This window comes from Pseudophryne corroboree, chromosome 8 (assembly GCF_028390025.1).
Source record: "Pseudophryne corroboree isolate aPseCor3 chromosome 8, aPseCor3.hap2, whole genome shotgun sequence".
In the NCBI taxonomy this organism is placed as follows: domain Eukaryota; kingdom Metazoa; phylum Chordata; class Amphibia; order Anura; family Myobatrachidae; genus Pseudophryne; species Pseudophryne corroboree.
This window is the reverse complement of record NC_086451.1, coordinates 16,507,361-16,528,072: the sequence shown is the minus strand read 5'-3', so window position 1 is coordinate 16,528,072 and position 20,712 is coordinate 16,507,361. Positions and strand designations below refer to the sequence as shown.

The window sequence follows — 20,712 nt, the reverse complement described above, 5'->3', positions numbered from 1 at the left end:
TGACAGGGAATCTGACCACGCAGCGGCAGCACTGCACATCCATGCTGACGCAATAGCTGGTCTAAGTATAATGCCTGAGTGTGTATATACAGACTTCAGGATCGCCTCCTGCTTTCTATCAGCAGGTTCCTTGAGGGCGGCCGTATCCGGAGACGGTAGTGCCACCTTTTTAGACAAACGTGTGAGCGCTTTATCCACCCTAGGGGGTGTCTCCCAACGTGACCTATCCTCTGGCGGGAAAGGTAACGCCATTAGTAACTTCTTAGAGATTACCAATCTTTTATCAGGGAAAGCCCACGCTTCTTCACACACTTCATTTAATTCTTCTGATGGGGGAAAAACTACGGGTAGTTTTTTCTCCCCAAACATAATACCCTTTCTAGTGGTACCTGGGTTTATATCAGAAATTTGTAACACCTCTTTCATTGCCTCAATCATGCCACGAATGGCCTTAGTGGACATTAGACTAGACTCATCGTCGTCAACACTGGTGTCAGTATCCGTGTCGACATCCGCGTCTGCCATCTGAGGTAGCGGGCGTTTTAGAGCCCCCGATGGCCTTTGAGACGCCTGGACAGGCACGAGCTGAGAAGCCGGCTGTCCCGCATTTGGCATGTCGTCAAATTTTTTGTGTAAGGAGTAGACACGTGCACGCAATTCCTTCCATAAGTCCATCCACTCAGGTGTCTGCCCCGCAGGGGGTGACATCCCTTCTATAGGCATCTGCTCCGCCTCCACATCATTATCCTCATCAAACATGTCGACACAGCCGTACCGACACACCGCACACACACAGGGAATGCTCTAACAGAGGACAGGACCCACAAAAGCCCTTTGGGGAGACAGAGTGAGAGTATGCCAGCACACACCAGAGCGCTATATAATGCAGGGACTAACTGAATTATGTCCCCTATAGCTGCTGTTATATATACTGCGCCTAAATTTAGTGCCCCCCCTCTCTTTTTTACCCTTTTCTGTAGTGTAGACTGCAGGGGAGAGCCAGGGAGCTTCCTTCCAGCGGAGCTGTGAGGGAGAAATGGCGCCAGTGTGCCGAGGGAGATAGCTCCGCCCCTTTTTCGCTGACTTTTCTCCCGCTTTTTTATGGATTCTGGCAGGGGTAATTATCACATATATAGCCTCTGGGGCTATATATTGTGGTATTTTTGCCAGCCAAGGTGTTTTTATTGCTGCTCAGGGCGCCCCCCCCCCCCAGCGCCCTGCACCCTCAGTGACCGGAGTGTGAAGTGTGTATGAGGAGCAATGTCGCACTGCTGCAGTGCTGTGCGCTACCTTGGTGAAGACTGATGTCTTCTGCCACCGATTTTCCGGACCTCTTCTTGCTTCTGGCTCTGTAAGGGGGACGGCGGCGCGGCTCCGGGAACGGACGACGAGGTCGGGTCCTGTGTTCGATCCCTCTGGAGCTAATGGTGTCCAGTAGCCTAAGAAGCCCAAGCTAGCTGCAAGCAGGTAGGTTCGCTTCTTCTCCCCTTAGTCCCTCGCTGCAGTGAGCCTGTTGCCAGCAGGTCTCACTGTAAAATAAAAAACCTAATTATATATACTTTCTTTTTAGAAGCTCAGGAGAGCCCCTAGTGTGCATCCAACCTCGGCCGGGCACAAAATCTAACTGAGGCTTGGAGGAGGGTCATAGTGGGAGGAGCCAGTGCACACCAGGTGACCTAAAAGCTCTCTTTAGTTGTGCCCAGTCTCCTGCGGAGCCGCTATTCCCCATGGTCCTTTCGGAGTTCCCAGCATCCACTAGGACGTCAGAGAAATAAAAAAAAGGCAGAAACGAAAGCGACTTCTTAAACACAGGCAGCTGGCTCGGCGTGTCAGCATGATCCGGGTCTGCAGAGAGCAGGCAGTTATCAGTGGAATATTTTCTATATATAGAGACAGTGGCAGTAGCTGCAGGCCTCCGAGCGTCAGTCCTATGACCAGACAAGAGCCAGAAACTGAGCAAGAAAAAACCAGGAACACTCGGATCTCCATGGAGAGGCTGCGTTTCCCCACACACATACAGCAGATGTGGTCGCCCTGGCATCAGAAGATAATACTGGATGGCGCCATGTGACAGACAGAGGCAAGAGCACAACACATGGCAGCACGACGGCTAGTAAGTGGAACATAGGGGGTAATTCAAACCTGCTCGTAGCAGCAAATTTGTTAGCAGATGGGCAAAACCATGGGGGTAATTCAGACCCGATTGCTAGGCTGTGTTTTTGTACAGCGGGCGATCAGGTCAGGTGTGTTTTGGCTTTGCAAGTGTGCGAACGCGTGTGCTGCCGAGTGGGACGAAAAAGATTTTTGCAGTTTGAGTAGCTCTGGACTTACTCAGCCGCTGCGATCACTTCTGTGTTTTTGGTCCCGGAATTGATGTCAGACACCGCCCTGCAAATGCTTGGACAGGCCTGCGTTTTTCCAAACACTCCCTGAAAACAGTCAGCTGACACCCACAAACGCCTTCTTCCTGTCAATCTCCTTGCGATCGGCTGTGCGAATGGATTCTTCGTTAAATCCATCGCCCAGCAATGAACCGCTTTGTACCCGTACAACGCGCGTGCACATTGCGGTGCATGCGCATGTGCAGTAGTAACCTGTTCGCTGCGAGAAACTGCAGCGAGCGGTCAACTCGGAATGATCCCCATGGTTTTGCCAACTGCTAACAAATTTGCTGCTACGATCAGGTCTGAATTACCCCATAGTTACAGTCTCACACGTGGAGAAGGCAGACAGGGGGCGACGGACGTCGTACAATCTTGATGATTTTCTTCAGTGCTTTGGGCCTCATTCAGAGAAGGACGCAGAACAGATTTTTGCAGTAGAGCGATTATCGGGGCTCTTCACACGCATCTACGTGGCGCTGGTATTGCATCTGTGGCAGTCAGAGCATTTATACACAAAGCAACTGACAGTCAGGGAACGTTTGAGAGGGAGTGACGGGGAGTTGGTGCAAAAAAAATGCAGTCGTGTTGCAACCGTTTTGTGGGCGTGTTTGAGGCTGCAACTGTGATCTTGTACCGTGGACGGAGATAAAGTACCAGCCAATCAGCTGTCTGGTTTTTTTTTTTTTTTTTTTTTTTTTAACACAGCCTGTAATGTGGCAGTTAGGAGCCGATTAGGTGGTACTATCTCAGTCCACTTCATCTCTCTTCATAAAAAGACTTTGCAAATAGACCCCATGGACCGTTAGGGGTTTTTGAAGACTGAATGTAGCCACAACGGGATGCGGTCAATTTACCTACAATCAAAATCCGACTGTCAAAATACCGGCATTTAAAAATACAGACAAGATCATAGACATTCAAAATGTGGACAGGTCAAAATGTGGACACGAGTTTGATAACAATTTTTTCATTGAAACCGACTTGTACATACTTTACCATCCCAGTGGACCTGGAGGGGGAATATAATAGTGCGCCCGAAGCACGGTGAGCGCACCAGATACACTTATACGGTGTCCATGTCAACACCAAAAAGCAGTAAAAAAAAAACCTCGTCGACTTTTTGACCTGTCGTCATTTTAAATGTTGGGATTTTGACCTTGACGGGATTTCATACTGATACCGCCACAACAAAGCAAGGTACTAGTCTAGTATAACACTGCGCCACCTCAACGCAAGATACTATAAAGGACCACCTTGAAGCAAACAAGCACCAGTGTACAATATTATAATGCACCACCTCAAGGTACTATAGTAACACCAATGTACAGTAGTATACAGCACCACCAATACAAATTTACTATAGTATATAAAACCAACCCAATGTATAGTAGTATCAGTGTTTCCCAACCTCGGTTCTCAAGGCACACCAACAGTCCAGGTTTTAGTAATATCCATGCTTGAGCACAGATTGTTATGTCAAAATAACCAAGATACTAATTAAGTCACCTTTGGTCAAGTATGGCTATCCTTAAAACCTGGACTGTCAGTGTGTCTTGATAACAGCGGTTGGGAAACCCTATAGTATACAGTAACAAATATCTATACAGACTGCTCTTCTACCAGTAAAAGGTCATTGCTGTGACTGGGAGTAGCGTCGTTCAGGAGAGCCGGCGGGAGTATGCCATAACACAGAACCCAGATGTGGTACTCCCAGTAGAGTACCACCATTTACAGCCTACATGACCCTGGATCATTGTCCCATGGCTAGAGCGGAGGGAGAGGTGCCCAAAGAGATACGTTACTGTCCTCCGTATGATTGGTGAGGATATCGAAGCGCCAATTTCCCGCAGTTTAAATGCTTGGCTGGTAGGATTCATTCATGCGGGCCCAGATTCCGGTTTTGTTAGTAAGACGTGAATGCAGCATTATTAAAGAGCAGTGAAACACCACCATTCAATCCAGATAAAATGTTGCATAATGCAAGCAGTTTGCGTTCATCCTTACAACAATCTTTGTTTTTTAAATGCTGCATACAGGTCATTCACATATAGATTACATTAAGCAATCCTCCAGGAGCCACTAGATACATTTACATGAACCCCAATATAACAAGTAATGGACAAGATGCCACATTAACACACCGAGAAGATCCTTAGATATTTTCAGGGGAAAACCAGAACGCAGGATTTACGGGTGTTTGATAACTGGGCGCAGCTGAAGCTTCAGGATTAAATTAAAGCCAGGTAACATTTAAACAGTGCGACAATGAGGCGGTCGTTCTAATTTCACTTCCAATCCAAGAACACACGATTTGGAGCATACGCAGTACGCAAGCTTCCTACAGCAACACAATATCTTGTGTCCAGGGATTGTATCCAATTGTTGCTCCTGTACATACAATGCAGACATCACATAGAACAGGGCAACACTTCAGAGACCAACATACAAACTACACCATCTGCGGCACATCATGCCGGCACAGCCAACACGCAGCACATCAGATGGGACGATGCAATGAATGGAGTGTGTAAGCTATAGATCAGGTGTACACACCGGGCCTAATTTGTGTTTGCACGCACTTGCCTAGGCCGCGGTGAATTAATCAGCTACAGATTGGCTGATCGTCGCAAGTGAAGCTTCTGCCCAGAAGATATAGATGCCCCCCGGAGCCATCGCAAAGGTCCTCAGCTGCTGAATACTCATACGCAGCAAGGACCGCTGTTGCGCGAATACCGGAATTGCCAGCACACGCGAGTTAATCCCACTATACGGTGTCTGTAGCAATCCACCGCAGATGGCCAATTTATTGTCTAGTGCGTACCCAGTGTAAGAGCATCCAAGTCATTATACTATATTCCATGCTTGCAATATCGGGTTACAGCCCAAGTAGTGTATATTAGAGCACTGGATCTCAACCACGGTCCTCAAGTACCCCCAACAGTTCATGTTTTCCAGATCTCCTCACAGGATTGCAAGTGAAATAATTCACTCCACCTGTGGGTATTTTATAATGTGTCAGTGAGTAATGAATACACCTATTCAACTGCCCGGTGACCTGGAAAACATGAACTGTTGGGGGTACTTAAGGACCGAGGCTGAGAAACACTGCATTAGAGGATACTAGTCAGTTCCAGCGTTATTATGCAGTCAGGGCTCAGATTAGGATCTTTCACGTTCAACAAAAGTATATTTGGTGCACCTTTAATTTTAAACCAAATAAAACCAAAAACACACCATTTAAAAAATATATAATAATTATATATAGAAGTTGCGGCGATACGTAGAATTTTTCATGCAAACGTGGGAGTTATCACCCATATCATTATCTCCCATCTGTGAGGATTTCTGACCCATTTGTAAAAAAGAAAAAGAAAAAAAAAATGAAAAAATAATCTCAGCTCACACCCGACAGCCAGACGCATCCAGCAGAGCGCACGTTGGTCAGAGAAACCCACTAAATGTTTTTAACAGCATAAACAATTTATAGAAGCCATATGGCCGCCAGATGCCGAAACTCATCCAGCGCCCCCAGCTGTGATAATACTCCAGCTTCTTGGAGCCACTCGGACGTTGACTTCACATTGTTTCACTTCGGCCTTAAGGCTTATCCACACGGCGGAGGCCACATGGATAATCGGCCTGTCAACTCACTGATAATTAGTGGCACAGTGTCTCGTGCCTCAGTGAGGTTACCGGTACCTACGGAATGGCCACAAAAACGAGTACTCATACAGCGCACAATATGGCCGCCTGCGCTGTGTGAGGGAGCCTGCTGCACTCCAGGATGCTGGCTGTCTGGATTCTGGCGTCGGCATTTTGACTGATGTCGGGTATTCTGGCACCGGTTATCCTATTTTGACTGCCGCCATCCTGACCGCCGGCACCCAGAAAGTATCCCGTTTGATACATGTGGATAATTGCTATCGGCGTGGTACAGAAAATGGACATTAAAAAGATAGTCATTAGGTCTACACAATAAGGTCAGGGTGTTATTTTGCTTTTTCAACATTTATTAAAATGCGTCCCCTCACGGGCTCCCTTTGCTTGCCACAAGGTTACTAAAGGTAATAGAGCGACATCCATGTCGCAGACTATCTAGACCAGAGGTTCTCAAACTCGGTCCTCGGGGGCCCACACGGTGCATGTTTTGCAGGTCTCCTCACAGAATCGCAAGTGAAATAATTAGCTCCACCTGTGGACCTTTTAAAATGTGTCAGTGAGTAATTAATACACCTGTGCACCTGCTGGGTTACCTGCAAAACATGCACTGTGTGTGCCCCCGAGGACAGAGTTTGAGAACCTCTGATCTAGACACTGTCAATCTATACATTGGAACCCAATCGCTACATATTGGTCCAGCCATATCTCAAGGGTAAAAAAAATGGTTGTAATATTACATGGTCCAGTCAGGGCCGGTACTAGACCCTGTGGCATGGCGTCTCTCCCATAGCACCGCATAGACACTAGAGGTCAATTATGACCTCTAGCGTCTATGGCCACTCCCACAATGCCGTGCGGTGCGTGATGATGTAATTGCGCATCGCACAGCACCAGATCTTGCCACGGCGGAGGCACCCTCGGGGCAACGGCACCCTGGAAAAAAGTCCTGCTTGCCCGTGGCAAGACCCGCTACTGGGTCCAGTCCACACAGCAATATTGGCCAGAGGGGAAGTGAACACATGCAAGTTTTGTGTGAACTGTGCAGAGGTAGAGATAAAGGGGTAGAACAGTGTATGAGGTTCTGTGGGTGGGTCAGGACTTTGAGAAGCTGCCTCAATACGTGAATTATTAGGGAATTCTTGACAATAAGTAGAAAGTCTGAGGGAAAGCATTTATAGAGAGTGGGTGCAACATGAAAAACGTCCTTTAACTGGGAGCAGGTAATGGATGTGGATGAGACCCAGAACTTGTGCAGAGGACGGGTCTAGCTGGGGATTGATACGCAACGCAACACATGTTGGTGCTTATTTGGGCTGTAGGCAGAGCCGGCCTTAGGCATAGGCAAACTAGGCAAATGCCTAGGGCATTTGGTATGCTTAGGGGCACCAGCAGCTTCTGCCGATTAAAATAATATGCGGCATGCCTATATTCTGTGTGTGACTGCGGCTGTATCTGTATACGAAATGCTACGTTGCAGTGTATTCATGGAAATCACTGTAATGTAGCATTTTGTATGCAGATACAGCCGCAGTTGCACTCAGAATATAGTCATGCTGCATATCATTTTAATCAGCAGAAGCTGCTTGTGCATCCTAGCCACATAGTAATGCAAATAATATGATGCATTTTCATACACAAAAGGCACCAGACGTTAGCAGATCGGTATCCGTTCACATGGCCGACCATGTTATGGTCGACAGTCATTAGGTCGACATTGACATGGTCGACATGGACACATGAAAATGTTTGACACATGAAAGGTCGACACATGAAAAGGTTGACATGAGCTTTAACTTTTTTTCCTTTTGGGGAACTTTTCCATACTTTACGATCCACGTGGACTACGATTGGAACAGTAATCTGTGCCGAGCGAAGCGAAGGCACCATGCCCGAAGCATGGCGAGCGAACGCAGTGCACTAATTGGGGTTCCCAGTCACATTACGCAAAAAACGACACCCAAAAAAAGTAAAAAAACTCATGTCAACCTTTTCATGTGTTGACCTTTCATGTGTCGACCATGTGTCCATGTCAATGTTGACCAATAGTGGTCGACCATTCATACCCGAACCTAGCAGCTACCAGTTGACTCATCTCCTGCAGAACTAGCCAAATCTTGCCTAGGGCATCATATTGGTTAGGGCCGGCTCTGGCTGTAGGGACAGGTTCTCGGGTGGAATCTTACGCATAACTCCCGTTCATTTACATTCACTCAATTCCCAACATAGCTCCTACAGAATAGCGGATCAGTAACAGACGACAGGACAAACACCGATAAGATAAAAGGTGCTTATCAGATTACTGCCGAACATCACATTTCTATATTGTAGTATTTATATATATCTATGTAACTGTTGTACACCCTGCACACACACCACGGGGGGCGCCTGAATAGAGGAGACAAATATACAGAGGATTTAGGAGGAGTCATTTGTGTAATCTGCAGGTTGGGCTCTATTGACAGAGTCATGTCACTATTACTGGCACAAGGGTACTATTTCCTAGTAGGAAGTGTGAGAAGAAAAAAAAAATATATTATATATATTTGCACATTGCAATCTTGAGGAAACAGTAGCTTTGGAAACCGTTACAGTGAATTCCGTACCCAACTATAGACATTTGCCTTCCCGCGCCTATGTTGGCGCACACCATGTATCTCACTGTGGGCGGGATGTACTATAAGACATCACCGCCGTACTAATCGCATATGTACTAACATATGCGATTAGTATCGCAATGCGGTATAGGAGGCTCCCAGCGATGATGTCTGCCAGGGTCAGTGGGGGTCTCCGTCACCTCCCAGACTCGGGAGGTGATGTGTGCAGGGAGACCCCGGGCTCCTCCTCCTCCCCCCTGCAGCCGGAAGGAGACAAGGCTGTGATGCGGGGGAGAAGGAGGAGGGGGGCCACACCAGCAGCAGCTCAGGTATGCCGGGGGGAAGGGGGGGGTCGTCGTGAGCGGTGCAGCAGAGGGATGCGGCGGTAAGAATCCCATAGACTTCTATGGTGCGAAAACGCGGCGATCGGGAGTTAGTACATATGAAAATATGGTAAAACGGGGGTTTTACCGCAGTTTCCCTTTAGTAAATCCTGCCCAGTGCCACTCACCATCTTTAGAGTATACCGAGACAGACAAATTCATCATCCATGACGCAGGTGCCATAGCACCAGTTAGGAATCAGAAATGCCACAATGGGGTTGATTCAATTCAACGACAGTTGAATAGCGCAGGGAATTAGCTCCCGATGCTATTCAATTCAGCTCAAGTTAAGTCGGTGAATGCCCGTTCTCCTGGACTTAACAGGGCGATTTGTTGGGAGAACAGGCATTCTCCGACTTAACTCCCTGCAGCGATGCCAATTCCCGACAGAATCAGCCTCGCGCAAGCACTTTTGTCGGATTTCCTCTCGCATCTCCCGGGAGGGTGAGAGAAGAACTCCCGACAATCGAGTGTCACTTGGCACTATATTGAATAGCATCGGGAGCCAATTCCCGGCGCTACTCAACGGTCAGAAAATTGAATTGACCCCATTGTTTTATTACAAAGCTCTCTGTATGACAGGAGGAAGAGCCCGTACACTGGTGAACATCAGGAGAGGGCTTAGTTTATACTTTGCCCTGCACATCATGGGAATATTAACCAAGTATGGCAGACATACGTACACCGCCGTGACGTCAGAGGATATACACCCATATCGCATTCATTCACCCAACTCAGATCAATTAACAGAGAAACATGTAGCGCAACCTACAGTACAGTCCAATTATAGGTCTCTTAGGGGCGGATGAAGTAAGCCTTGGAGAAGGATAAAGAGGAGAAAGATAAAGTACCAGGCAATCAGCTCCTAACCGTCACGTTACAGCATTTCAGAGGTTCAGCTGCATTTTTAGGCTTGCAAAATCCCACCCTGTTTATCTACAATTTCCTAAATCTGTTCTCATACAAGGCTAGCCTTGATGCCTGGCCTGCTAGTGGTACCCTGGACAGTCCTGACCATCATTCAGTTTGGCCATATCTTACAACTGCATAAGATGAGACAGCCGAGTACAGTAGTTCATAGTTAGCAAAGAGTTCACGCCAACTCCTGATCAACAGGGATATCCTGTTAGGAGGGAGTAACAGAGCTGCAGCGGGACAGAAACACCTAAACATTAGTCAAATGCATTTATATATTCCTAATTGTCATTGTGTGTGATGTACCCCTACTGTGAGTAAGCTCAGGCAGGCATATATAGTCTGTATTAGTGCTCGTCACAGTAAAGAGTATATATAATTTTATCAGTCTGCGCTGCCGGACAGAACATTCTTAACACAGGGACATGCATGGAAAAATAAAGTAGTGAGCACTCTGGTCTTCTGAGCTTACACTCTAATTGGAACAGGGAAGAGTTGGGGGGAGGGGGGGGGGGGGACCACACAGCCCTTCCTCACCCCCTTCCCCCGCATTGGGGGGACATCAATAGACTACACAAATCTATGGAAGCTACTAACGCGATTACATAAACTTTTTTTATGTTATGTTGCCACATTTTCTGTCATTTTATATTTGTGACTGAATCGTTTGTCCAGGGGTGGATTTAGCCATCACTCCCTCCTTTCTTAACCTCCTGACTCTCCCCGTGATTATTCTAGATTCTAATTTAATCATTCATCATTACTAAGCTACAGAGTGTTTGAGGGTGACACATGCAAGTCTTACATAATTACCCTTGTTAGACATTTTATTTTAAATTTTCCTTATGTCACATTTAAGACCGCTTCAGCCATTTTTTATGCTCTCCCCTGTATCTCTAGTGTTCTAGAGACCATGGGGGAGATGTATCAAACCTTTGAAGATAACGTGTAGAAGTAGCCAATAGCAACTAATCCGCATCCAATCATGTGATAGTCACCAGATGTTCTCAAACGCATTCAAAGCACCCCAACGGTCCAGGTTTTAGGTATTTCCATAGCTCAGCACAGATGGGTAAATCAAAGTGACTGATGAGCGTAAAGTCACCTTTGGCCAAGCACAGATACTTAAAGCCTGGACCGTTGGGAAGTGCGTTTGAGAACCGGAGTCGTAGTCTGTGCTAGATAAAGGATAGGTAGCTAGCGATGGATTGGTCACTATGGGCAACTTGTGTTAAAGATTAGCTACAGCAACAGGAAACTATAACGTCAAGTCATTTTTAAAGCTGGTAAAAACAATCTAAAACATCCACCACAAGGAGAGAAACAGCCAGTATAGCAATAAATTTAAAAAATAAATAAAAAAAAATAAGAATTTACTTACCGATAATTCTATTTCTCATAGTCCGTAGTGGATGCTGGGGACTCCGTAAGGACCATGGGGAATAGCGGCTCCGCAGGAGACTGGGCACATCTAAAGAAAGCTTTAGGACTATCTGGTGTGCACTGGCTCCTCCCCCCATGACCCTCCTCCAAGCCTCAGTTAGGATACTGTGCCCAGACGAGCGTACACAATAAGGAAGGATTTTGAATCCCGTGTAAGACTTATACCAGCCACACCAATCACACCGTATAACCTGTGATCTGAACCCAGTTAACAGCATGATAACAGAGGAGCCTCTGAAAGATGGCTCACAACAATAACCACCCGATTTTTGTAACAATAACTATGTACAAGTATTGCAGACAATCCGCACTTGGGATGGGCGCCCAGCATCCACTACGGACTATGAGAAATAGAATTATCGGTAAGTAAATTCTTATTTTCTCTAACGTCCTAAGTGGATGCTGGGGACTCCGTAAGGACCATGGGGATTATACCAAAGCTCCCAAACGGGCGGGAGAGTGCGGATGACTCTGCAGCACCAAATGAGAGAACTCCAGGTCCTCCTCAGCCAGGATATCAATTTTGTAGAATTTTACAAACGTATTTGGTCCTGACCAAGTAGCTGCTCGGCAAAGTTGTAAAGCCGAGACCCCTCGGGCAGCCGCCCAAGATGAGCCCACCTTCCTTGTGGAGTGGGCATTTACAGATTTTTGGCTGTGGCAGGCCTGCCACAGAATGTGCAAGCTGAATTGTACTACAAATCCAACGAGCAATAGTCTGCTTAGAAGCAGGAGCACCCAGCTTGTTGGGTGCACACAGGATAAACAGCGAGTCAGATTTCCTGACTCCAGCCGTCCTGGAAACATATTTTCAGGGCACTGACAACGTCTAGCAACTTGGAGGCCTCCAAGTCCCTAGTAGCCGCAGGCACCACCAATAGGTTGGTTCAGGTGAGACGCTGAAACCACCTTGGGGAGAAACTGAGGACGAGTCCTCAATTCCGCCCTGTCCGAATGGAAAATCAGATAAGGGCTTTTTCATGATAAAGCCGTCAATTCTGACACGCGCCTGGCCCAGGCCAGGGCCAACAGCATGACCACTTTCCATGTGAGATATTTTAACTCCACAGATTTAAGTGGTTCAAACCAATGTGTCTTTTGGAACCCAAAACTACATTGAGATCCCAAAGTGCCCCTGGAGGCACAAAAGGAGGCTGTATATGCAGTACCCCTTTTACAAACGTCTGAACTTCAGGGACTGAAGCTAGTTCTTTTTGGAAGAAAATTGACAGGGCCGCAAATTTGAACCTTAATGGACCCCAATTTCAGGCCCATAGACACTCCTGTTTGCAGGAAATGTAGGAATCGACCCAGTTGAATTTCCTCCGTCGGGCCTTACTGGCCTCGCACCACGCAACATATTTTCGCCATTTGCGGTGATAATGTTTTTGCGGTTACATCCTTCCTGGCTTTGATCAGGATAGGGATGACTTCATCCGGAAAGCCTTTTTTTCTTCAGGATCCGGCGTTCAACCGCCATGCCGTCAAACGCAGCCGCGGTAAGTCTTGGAACAGACAGGGTCCTTGCTGGAGCAGGTGCCTTCTTAGAGGTAGAGGCCACGGATCCTCCGTGAGCATCTCTTGAAGTTCCGGTTACCAAGTCCTTCTTGGCCAATCCGGAGCCACGAATATAGTGCTTTCTCCTCTCCATCTTATCAATCTCAGTACCTTGGGTATGAGAGGCAGAGGAGGGAACACATACACTGACTGGTACACCCACGGTGTTACCAGAGCGTCTACAACTATTGCCTGAGGGTCTCTTGACCTGGCGCAATACCTGTCGAGTTTTTTAATCATGTGGACGACTTCTGGGTGAAGTCCCCACTCTCCCGGGTGGAGGTCGTGCTGAGGAAGTCTGCTTCCCAGTTGTCCACTCCCGGAATGAATACTGTTGACAGTGCTATCACATGATTTTCCGCCCAGCGAAGAATCCCTGCAGCTTCTGCCATTGCCCTCCTGCTTCTTGTGCCACCCTGTCCGTTTACGTGGGTGACTGCCATGATGTTGTCCGACTGGATCAACACCGGCTGACCTTGAAGCAGAGGTCTTGCTATGCTTAGAGCATTGTAAATGTCCCTTAGCTTCAGGATATTTATGTGAAGTGATGTATCCAGGCTTGACCCTAAGCCCTGGATATTCCTTCCCTGTGTGACTGCTCCCCAGCCTCGCAGGCTGGCATCCGTGGTCACCAGGACCCAGTCCTGAATGCCGAATCTGCGGCCCTCTAGAAGATGAGCACTCTGCAACCACCACAGGATGGATACCCTTGTCCTTGGTGACAGGGTTATCTGCTGATGCATCTGAAAATGCGACCCGGACCATTTGTCCAGTAGGTTCCACTGGAAAGTTCTTGCGTGGAATCTAACGAATGGGATTGCTTCGTAGGAAGCCACCATTTTTACCCAGAACCCTTGTGCATTGATGCACTGAGACTTGGTTCGGTCTTTGGAGGTTCCTGACTAGCTCGGATAACTCCCTGGCTTTCTCTTCCGGGAGAAACACCTTTTTTCTGGACTGTGTCCAGGAACATCCCTAGGAAACAGAAGACAAGTCGTCGGAACCAGCTGCGATTTTGGAATATTGAGAATCCAATCGTGCTGCCGCAACACTACCTGAGATAGTGCTACACCGACTTCCAACTGTTCCCTGGATCTTACCCTTATCAGGGAATCGTCCAAGTAAGGGATAACTAAAATTCCCTTCCTTCGAAGGGATATCATTTCGGCCATTACCTTGGTAAAGACCCGGGGTGTCGTGGACCATCCCTACGGCAGCGTCTGAACTGATAGTGACAGTTCTGTACCATAACCTGAGGTACCCTTGGTGAGAAGGGTAAATTTTGACATGAAGGTAAGCATCCTTGATGTCCCGAGACATCATGTAGTCCCCTTCTTCCAGGTTCGCAATCACTGCTCTGAGTGACTCAATCTTGAATTTGAACCTCTGTATGTAAGTGTTCAAAGATTTTAGATTTTTGATTTAGAATCGGTCTCACCGAGCCGTCTGGCTTCGGTACCACAATAGTGTGGAATAATACCCCGTTCCCTGTTGCAGGAGGGGTACCTTGATTATCACCTGCTGGGAATACAGCTTGTGAATGGCTTCCAAAACTGCCTCCCTGTCAGAGGGAGACGTCGGTAAAGCCGACTTTTGGAAACGGCGAGGGGGAGACGTCTCGAATTTCAATATGTACCCTTGAGATATTACCTGAAGGATCCAGGGGTCTACTTGCGAGTGAGCCCACTGCGCACTGAAATTCATTGAGAACGGGCCCCCACCGTGCCTGAGCTTGTAAGGCCCTAGCGTCATACTGAGGGCTTTGCAGAGGCGGGAAAGGATTTCTGTTCCTGGGAACTGGGTAATCTCTTCAGCCTTTTTCCTCTCCCTCTGTCACGAGCAGAAAAGAGGAACCTTTTGTCCGCTTGCCAACAAAGGACTGCGCCCGATAATACGGCGTCTTATTTTGAGAGGCGACCTGGGGTACAAACGTGGATTTCCCAGTTGTTGCCGTGGCCACCAGGTCTAAAAGACCGACCCCAAATGTCCCCTTTCAAAGGCAATACTTCCAAATGCCGTTTGGAATCCGCATCACCTGACCATTTACTGGTAGAATTGGACAACGCACTTATACTTGATGCCAGTCGGCAAATATTCCGCTGTGCATCCTGCATATATAGAAATGCATCTTTTAAATGCTCTATAGGCAATAATATACTATCCTTATCTAGGATATCAATATTTCCAGTCAGGGAATCCGACCATGCCAACCCAGCACTGCACCTCCAGGCTGAGGCGATTGCTGGTCGCAGTATAACACCAGTATGTGTGTGAATACATTTTTGGATACCCTCCTGCTTTCTATCAGCAGGATCCTTAAGGGCGGCCATCTCATGAGAGGGTAGAGCCCTTGTTCTTACAAGCGTGTGAGCGCCTTATCCCCCGTAGGGGGTGTTTCCCAACGCACCCTCACCTCTGGCGGGAAAGGGTATACAGCCAATACTTTTTAAGAAATTATCAATTGTTATCGGGGGGAAACCCACGCATCATCACACACCTCATTTTATTTCTCAGATTCAGGAAAACTACAGGTAGTTTTTCCCTCACCGAACATAATACCCCTTTTTGGTGGTACTCGTATTATCAGAAATGTATAAAACATTTTCCATTGTCTCAATCATGTAACGTGTGGCCCTACTGGAAATCACGGTTGTCTCTTCACCGTCGACACAGGAGTCAGTATCCGTGTCGGCGTCTGTATCTGCCATCTGAGGTAACGGGCGCTTTAGAGCCCCTGACGGCCTATGAGACGTCTGGACAGGCACAAGCTGAGTAGCCGGCTGTCTCATGTCAACCACTGTTTTTTTATACAGAGCTGACACCGTCACGTAATTTTCAACAGTACATCCACTCAGGTGTCGACCCCCTAGGTGGTGACATCACTGTTACAGACACTCTGCTCCGTCTCCACATCATTTTTCTCCTCATACATGTCGACACAAACGTACCGACACAGGGAATGCTCTGATAGAGGACAGGACCCCACTAGCCCTTTGGGGAGACAGAGGGAGAGTATGCCAGCACACACCAGAGCGCTATATAAGTGTTTTTCCCCTTATAGCTGCTGTATGTTTTAATACTGCGCCTAATTAGTGCCCCCCTCTCTTTTTTTTAACCCTTTCTGTAGTGTAGTGACTGCAGGGAAGAGCCAGGGAGCTTCCCTCCAACTGAGCTGTGAGGGAAAATGGCGCCAGTGTGCTGAGGAGATAGGCTCCGCCCCCTTTTCGGCGGCCTTATCACCCGTTTTTCTGTATATTCTGGCAGGGGTTAAATGCATCCATATAGCCCAGGAGCTATATGTGATGTATTTTTTGCCATGTAAGGTATTTTTATCATGTTTTATTGCGTCTCAGGGCGCCCCCCCCAGCGCCCTGCACCCTCAGTGACCGGAGTATGAAGTGTGCTGAGAGCAATGGCGCACAGCTGCAGTGCTGTGCGCTACCTTATTGAAGACAGGAACGTCTTCTGCCGCCGATTTTTCCGGACCTCTTCGCTCTTCTGGCTCTGTAAGGGGGCCGGCGGCGCGGCTCCGGGACCCATCCAGGCTGGGCCTGTGATCGTCCCTCTGGAGCTAATGTCCAGTAGCCAAGAAGCCCAATCCACTCTGCACGCAGGTGAGTTCGCTTCTTCTCCCCTTAGTCCCTCGATGCAGTGAGCCTGTTGCCAGCAGGTCTCACTGAAAATAACAAACCTAAACTAAAACTTTCACTAAGAAGCTCAGGAGAGCCCCTAGTGTGCACCCTTCTCGTCGGGCACAGAAATCTAACTGAGGCTTGGAGGAGGGTCATAGGGGGAGGAGCCAGTGCACACCAGTTAGTCCTAAAGCTTTCTTTAGATGTGCCCAGTCTCCTGCGGAGCCGCTATTCCCCATGGTCCTTACGGAGTCCCCAGCATCCACTTAGGACGTTAGAGAAATAGGATTAAAAAATAAAAAAATAAAAAAACACATTTTAGAAGCATTACTCAAAGTTATTCAGCATTATCCATATAACAGTATTAATAACATGTTTCAGATTGAAGATTCTCTCTCGTTGCCCTGAAAAAAAATTGTGTGCAGAATTTACAGATTACAATATACAAGTTTCAATGTGTAACTTTGCACTGGGAATTTTACCGAAAATTAAAAATGTTCACCGCCTTTCAAAATGGCTATTGCTCCTATTTTCCAGTAGAGGGAGCCCATTTACGGATTAAATTACCCCAATACTCACACTCCCCCTACTGGGACACCATAGCATCAGCGGTATACTTCCTATTTCCAAAATATTTCAGGCAAAAGGTTTTAGTAATAGTTAAGGATCACACACAAGCCATGTTTTCAGGATTTCCTTTGTACCATTCAATAATAATTAGTCTCCCACAAAACATGACCCATTGGTGTTGCATGAAAAAACATGAATGAGCCTTCTTACCCCAAACAAGACATTTTGCAGATGTAAATATAAATACCATAGGATACTGTGGGTGTGTATGGACCTGGACACACAACTTGTCTTCAGCTTTGTGCAAAATAGGGGGACATTTACTAAGCGGTGATCAGAGTGAAGAAGTGAGCAAGTGGAGAAGTTGCCCATGGCAACTAATCAGCACCGAAGTAACATCTATAATTTGCATGCTATAAAATGATACAGAGCTGCTGATTGGTTGATAGGGCAATTTCTCTACTAGCTCACTTCTCCGCTTAGTAAATGTCCCCCATAGTTCTATTTTGACCAGAGTGACTAATTCAGTTTTACCCCCCTCATACAGACAGGTGCCAATAGCCTCCTCTTGGTGCAGTAACCCCAAACAAGTGCCCCAAAGGTGTTCACTGTCCTGCATCTGTGAAGGCTCCCAAATGCGCCCCTCCCCGTGTGCCGAGGTGTCCAGGCCCAAATACACCCATAGGCCCGTAGTGAGCATGCAGTAACACACAAGCTTCGCACACCGGTGTTTGTGGGTCCTCAGGACAGGAGTCCGGTGCAATATAACACATCAGTCCCACTGGCGTCTGCACACAATACACATTATTCCGCTAGTGTAATAGTAAGGAAATGCACACACCCGTGGTACGCAGCATGCTCCAGCCGCATTGGTGTTCCCCATTTTACAAAAAAATTATGGATTAGCTGCTACTCATGCCGGGCGGTCAGAACTCTTTCCGGGAGGGGAGCGTCTGTATAAAGCAGTGCGTTCAGGGACTGGGTCTTGCCGCTAGCAGGTGATCATCCATCTGCCCCACTAACCTCTGGGGATAGGCCTTCTATAGCGTACAGCAACACAAAAACAGGGACAGCAGCTCCAATACACTCAATTCAAACAAAAATGTGTCAGATAAAAATCAGGATCATGCGGTTACAGAACAGCACAACAAGTCTCAGCAAGTGGCAGATTACTTTCTAGAAGGTTCCGTTGCAGAAATGCACTTTATAATCATAGGAAGTTATAGGCCTCCTCTGGGCAATGAGAGGAACAGAACACGGCTTCAGGGTAACAATGATTAGGAGTCAAAGCCACAAACGTTTCCTTTTATTTAGTACAAAAGGAACTTCCTGAGGTAAATAATGGCCTGGAACGATAAAGGATTGCTCGTGTTGCGGCATATACCACCACGACCACCTGTGTAAAAGGCCACGTGTTATTTTAAAGTACCAGCAATAAGCCACTTACATTTCTGATGGAGACACCAGGCAGAACCGAGAGCAGGAGGGTTGTGAGGTGAGACAATTAATAACAGGGGTAATTAGTGTTAATCATTCATGCATGTGTTGCAAGCATCACTAATTAACATTCGTTAGTGCAGGCCTGGCCAACCTTTGGCTCTCCAGCTGTTGTAAAACTACAAGTCCCATCATGCCTTGCCACAGTTTTGCTGTTAGGGAATGGTAAAACTGTGGCAGAGAATGCTGGGATGTGTAGTTTCACAACATCTGGAGAGCCACAGGTTGGTCAGGCCTGTGTTAGTGCTTCAAGACACTGTTCCACACATGCTCCAACACCTCTATTGATTACTCTTACTTCTTCATAAGACCAAGCTACAGGGCAGCCATTATACAAGTCATCTCATCTGATCTACCATTACATAGCAATTGAACCCCTGACACCCTCTTATAAGAAGAGACTGTTTTGGGTATATTTTGGGCAAAGCAACAGGCAATTTATTAGCCGTCCCTAATGTAACCTTCCGCTGATAGATACCGAGCTAATGTCACCTTACACAAATATGAGGGGGCTGCCGCGGACCCCATAAAGTGACCCATTTCCGCAAACTGATTGTCCCACTTACTTTCCTGTCACAGCTCCTAGCTGAATGGATTAAGGCAGTGGTTCTCAAACGTGGGGGTCTATGAACTAAGGGGGTCATTCCGACCTGATCGTAGCTGTGCTAAATTTACAGGCCGCCCCCCCCCCCCCCGTGCACAAATACAAAAGCATCGCACAGCGGCTGGCCGGGAGTTACTCATCGCTGCCCTGGGTCACAGCGGCCCGCCCCCCGCACGGCCCGGCCACGCCCCCCCCAATGTCCGACCAGACACCGCCGTGCTGCCCCCTCCCACCCAACGACCTTTTCTGCCTGTCAATCAGGCAGAGGCGATCGCTAGGCAATGACAGCCTTCGGCTGTCAGCCATGCGCCGGTGCACTGCGGTGGCGGCGCAAGCGCAGTTCTGACCTGATCGGCTGCGCTGCGAGAAACTGCAGCGAGCGATCAGGTCAGAATGACCCCCTTAGCTTTGGAGAGAGGTAAAGTGGACAGAGATAACGCACCAGTTAATCAGCTCCTAGCTGCCATGTTTCTGGATGTGTTTGAAAAATGACAGATAGGAGCTGGTTGGCTGGTACTTTATCTCTTTCTACTTTATCTCTTTCCAGCTACCAAACTCCTATTATAGGGAAGGGGTATATCTGCGTTATCTACAGTGAAAATACCCTCAAGACAGGTGGTTTACACATCATCATGGTTTTGCGCTGTGCCTCGTTCCCCGGTGAGTTCGGAACTGCGGAGACCCCGGCACTGAGACCCCAGAATTCTACTTATTCTGTGTTTCCCAAACCTGGCAAATTCACATTTCATGTTCAAAGGAAATTCCTGCAAGAGCACAGGTAGCTTAATTACTACCTCAGTCAGTATGATTTGGCCACATGTGCTGAAGCAGGGATATCCCTAAGGTCTGGACTGTGGAAAGGAACATAATGACCAGATTTGGTAAACAATGTCCTAGCTCAGAGGTCCCCAAATGCGGTCCTCAAGGCACGCCAACGGTCCAGGTTTTACTTGTATCCATGCTTGGCCACAGGTGACTTAATTAGCACCTCAGTCAATTTGATTTAACCATCTGTGCTTAGCCACGGATATACCTAAATCCTGGACTGTTGGGGTGCCTTGAGGACCGCATATGGGAACCTCTGTCCTAGCTGGAAGGGGCCCAGGGACTAGAACAGTGGTTCTCCACTGGAGTTCTCGAGTACTCCCAACAGGTCATGTTTTCAGGATTTCTATCTGTGGAAACAGGTGGGGATAATTACTGACCCAGGAATTTAGATCAGGCATTCCCAACCTCGGTCCTCAAGGCACATTAACAGTCCAGGTTTTAGTTATATCCATGCTAGAGCACAGGTGACTTAATTAGTTCCTCAGTTGTTTTGATTTAACCAAGTGTGCTGAAGCCTGGATATCACTAAAACCTGCACTGCTGGTGTGCCTTGAGGACCGAGGTTGGGATTGCCTGATTTAGATGAACTCACTGATGCATAAGTAAATAAATCCAGAAAACATGACCTGTTGGAGGGACTAGAGA

The 20,712-nt window shown here is 47.5% G+C and overlaps 1 protein-coding gene across 4 annotated transcripts in view; it reads right to left on the bottom strand.

The window, feature by feature from the left end:
- GSN (gelsolin) overlaps window positions 1–20,712 on the bottom strand; it is a 71,659-nt gene that overhangs the window by 47,120 nt on the left and 3,827 nt on the right. For 2 of the 4 annotated variants that reach the window (XM_063935959.1, XM_063935960.1), the window contains exon 1: window positions 17,980–18,178. The exons of 1 other annotated variant lie outside the window; for it this stretch is intronic. In XM_063935959.1, the coding sequence (XP_063792029.1) occupies window positions 17,980–18,021 (42 nt within the window). In that variant the 5' untranslated portion in view covers window positions 18,022–18,178. Of the gene's footprint in view, window positions 1–17,979; window positions 18,179–18,585; window positions 18,670–20,712 lie in introns of those variants that run through there. One more of the 4 variants, XM_063935962.1, reaches the window with a different exon arrangement.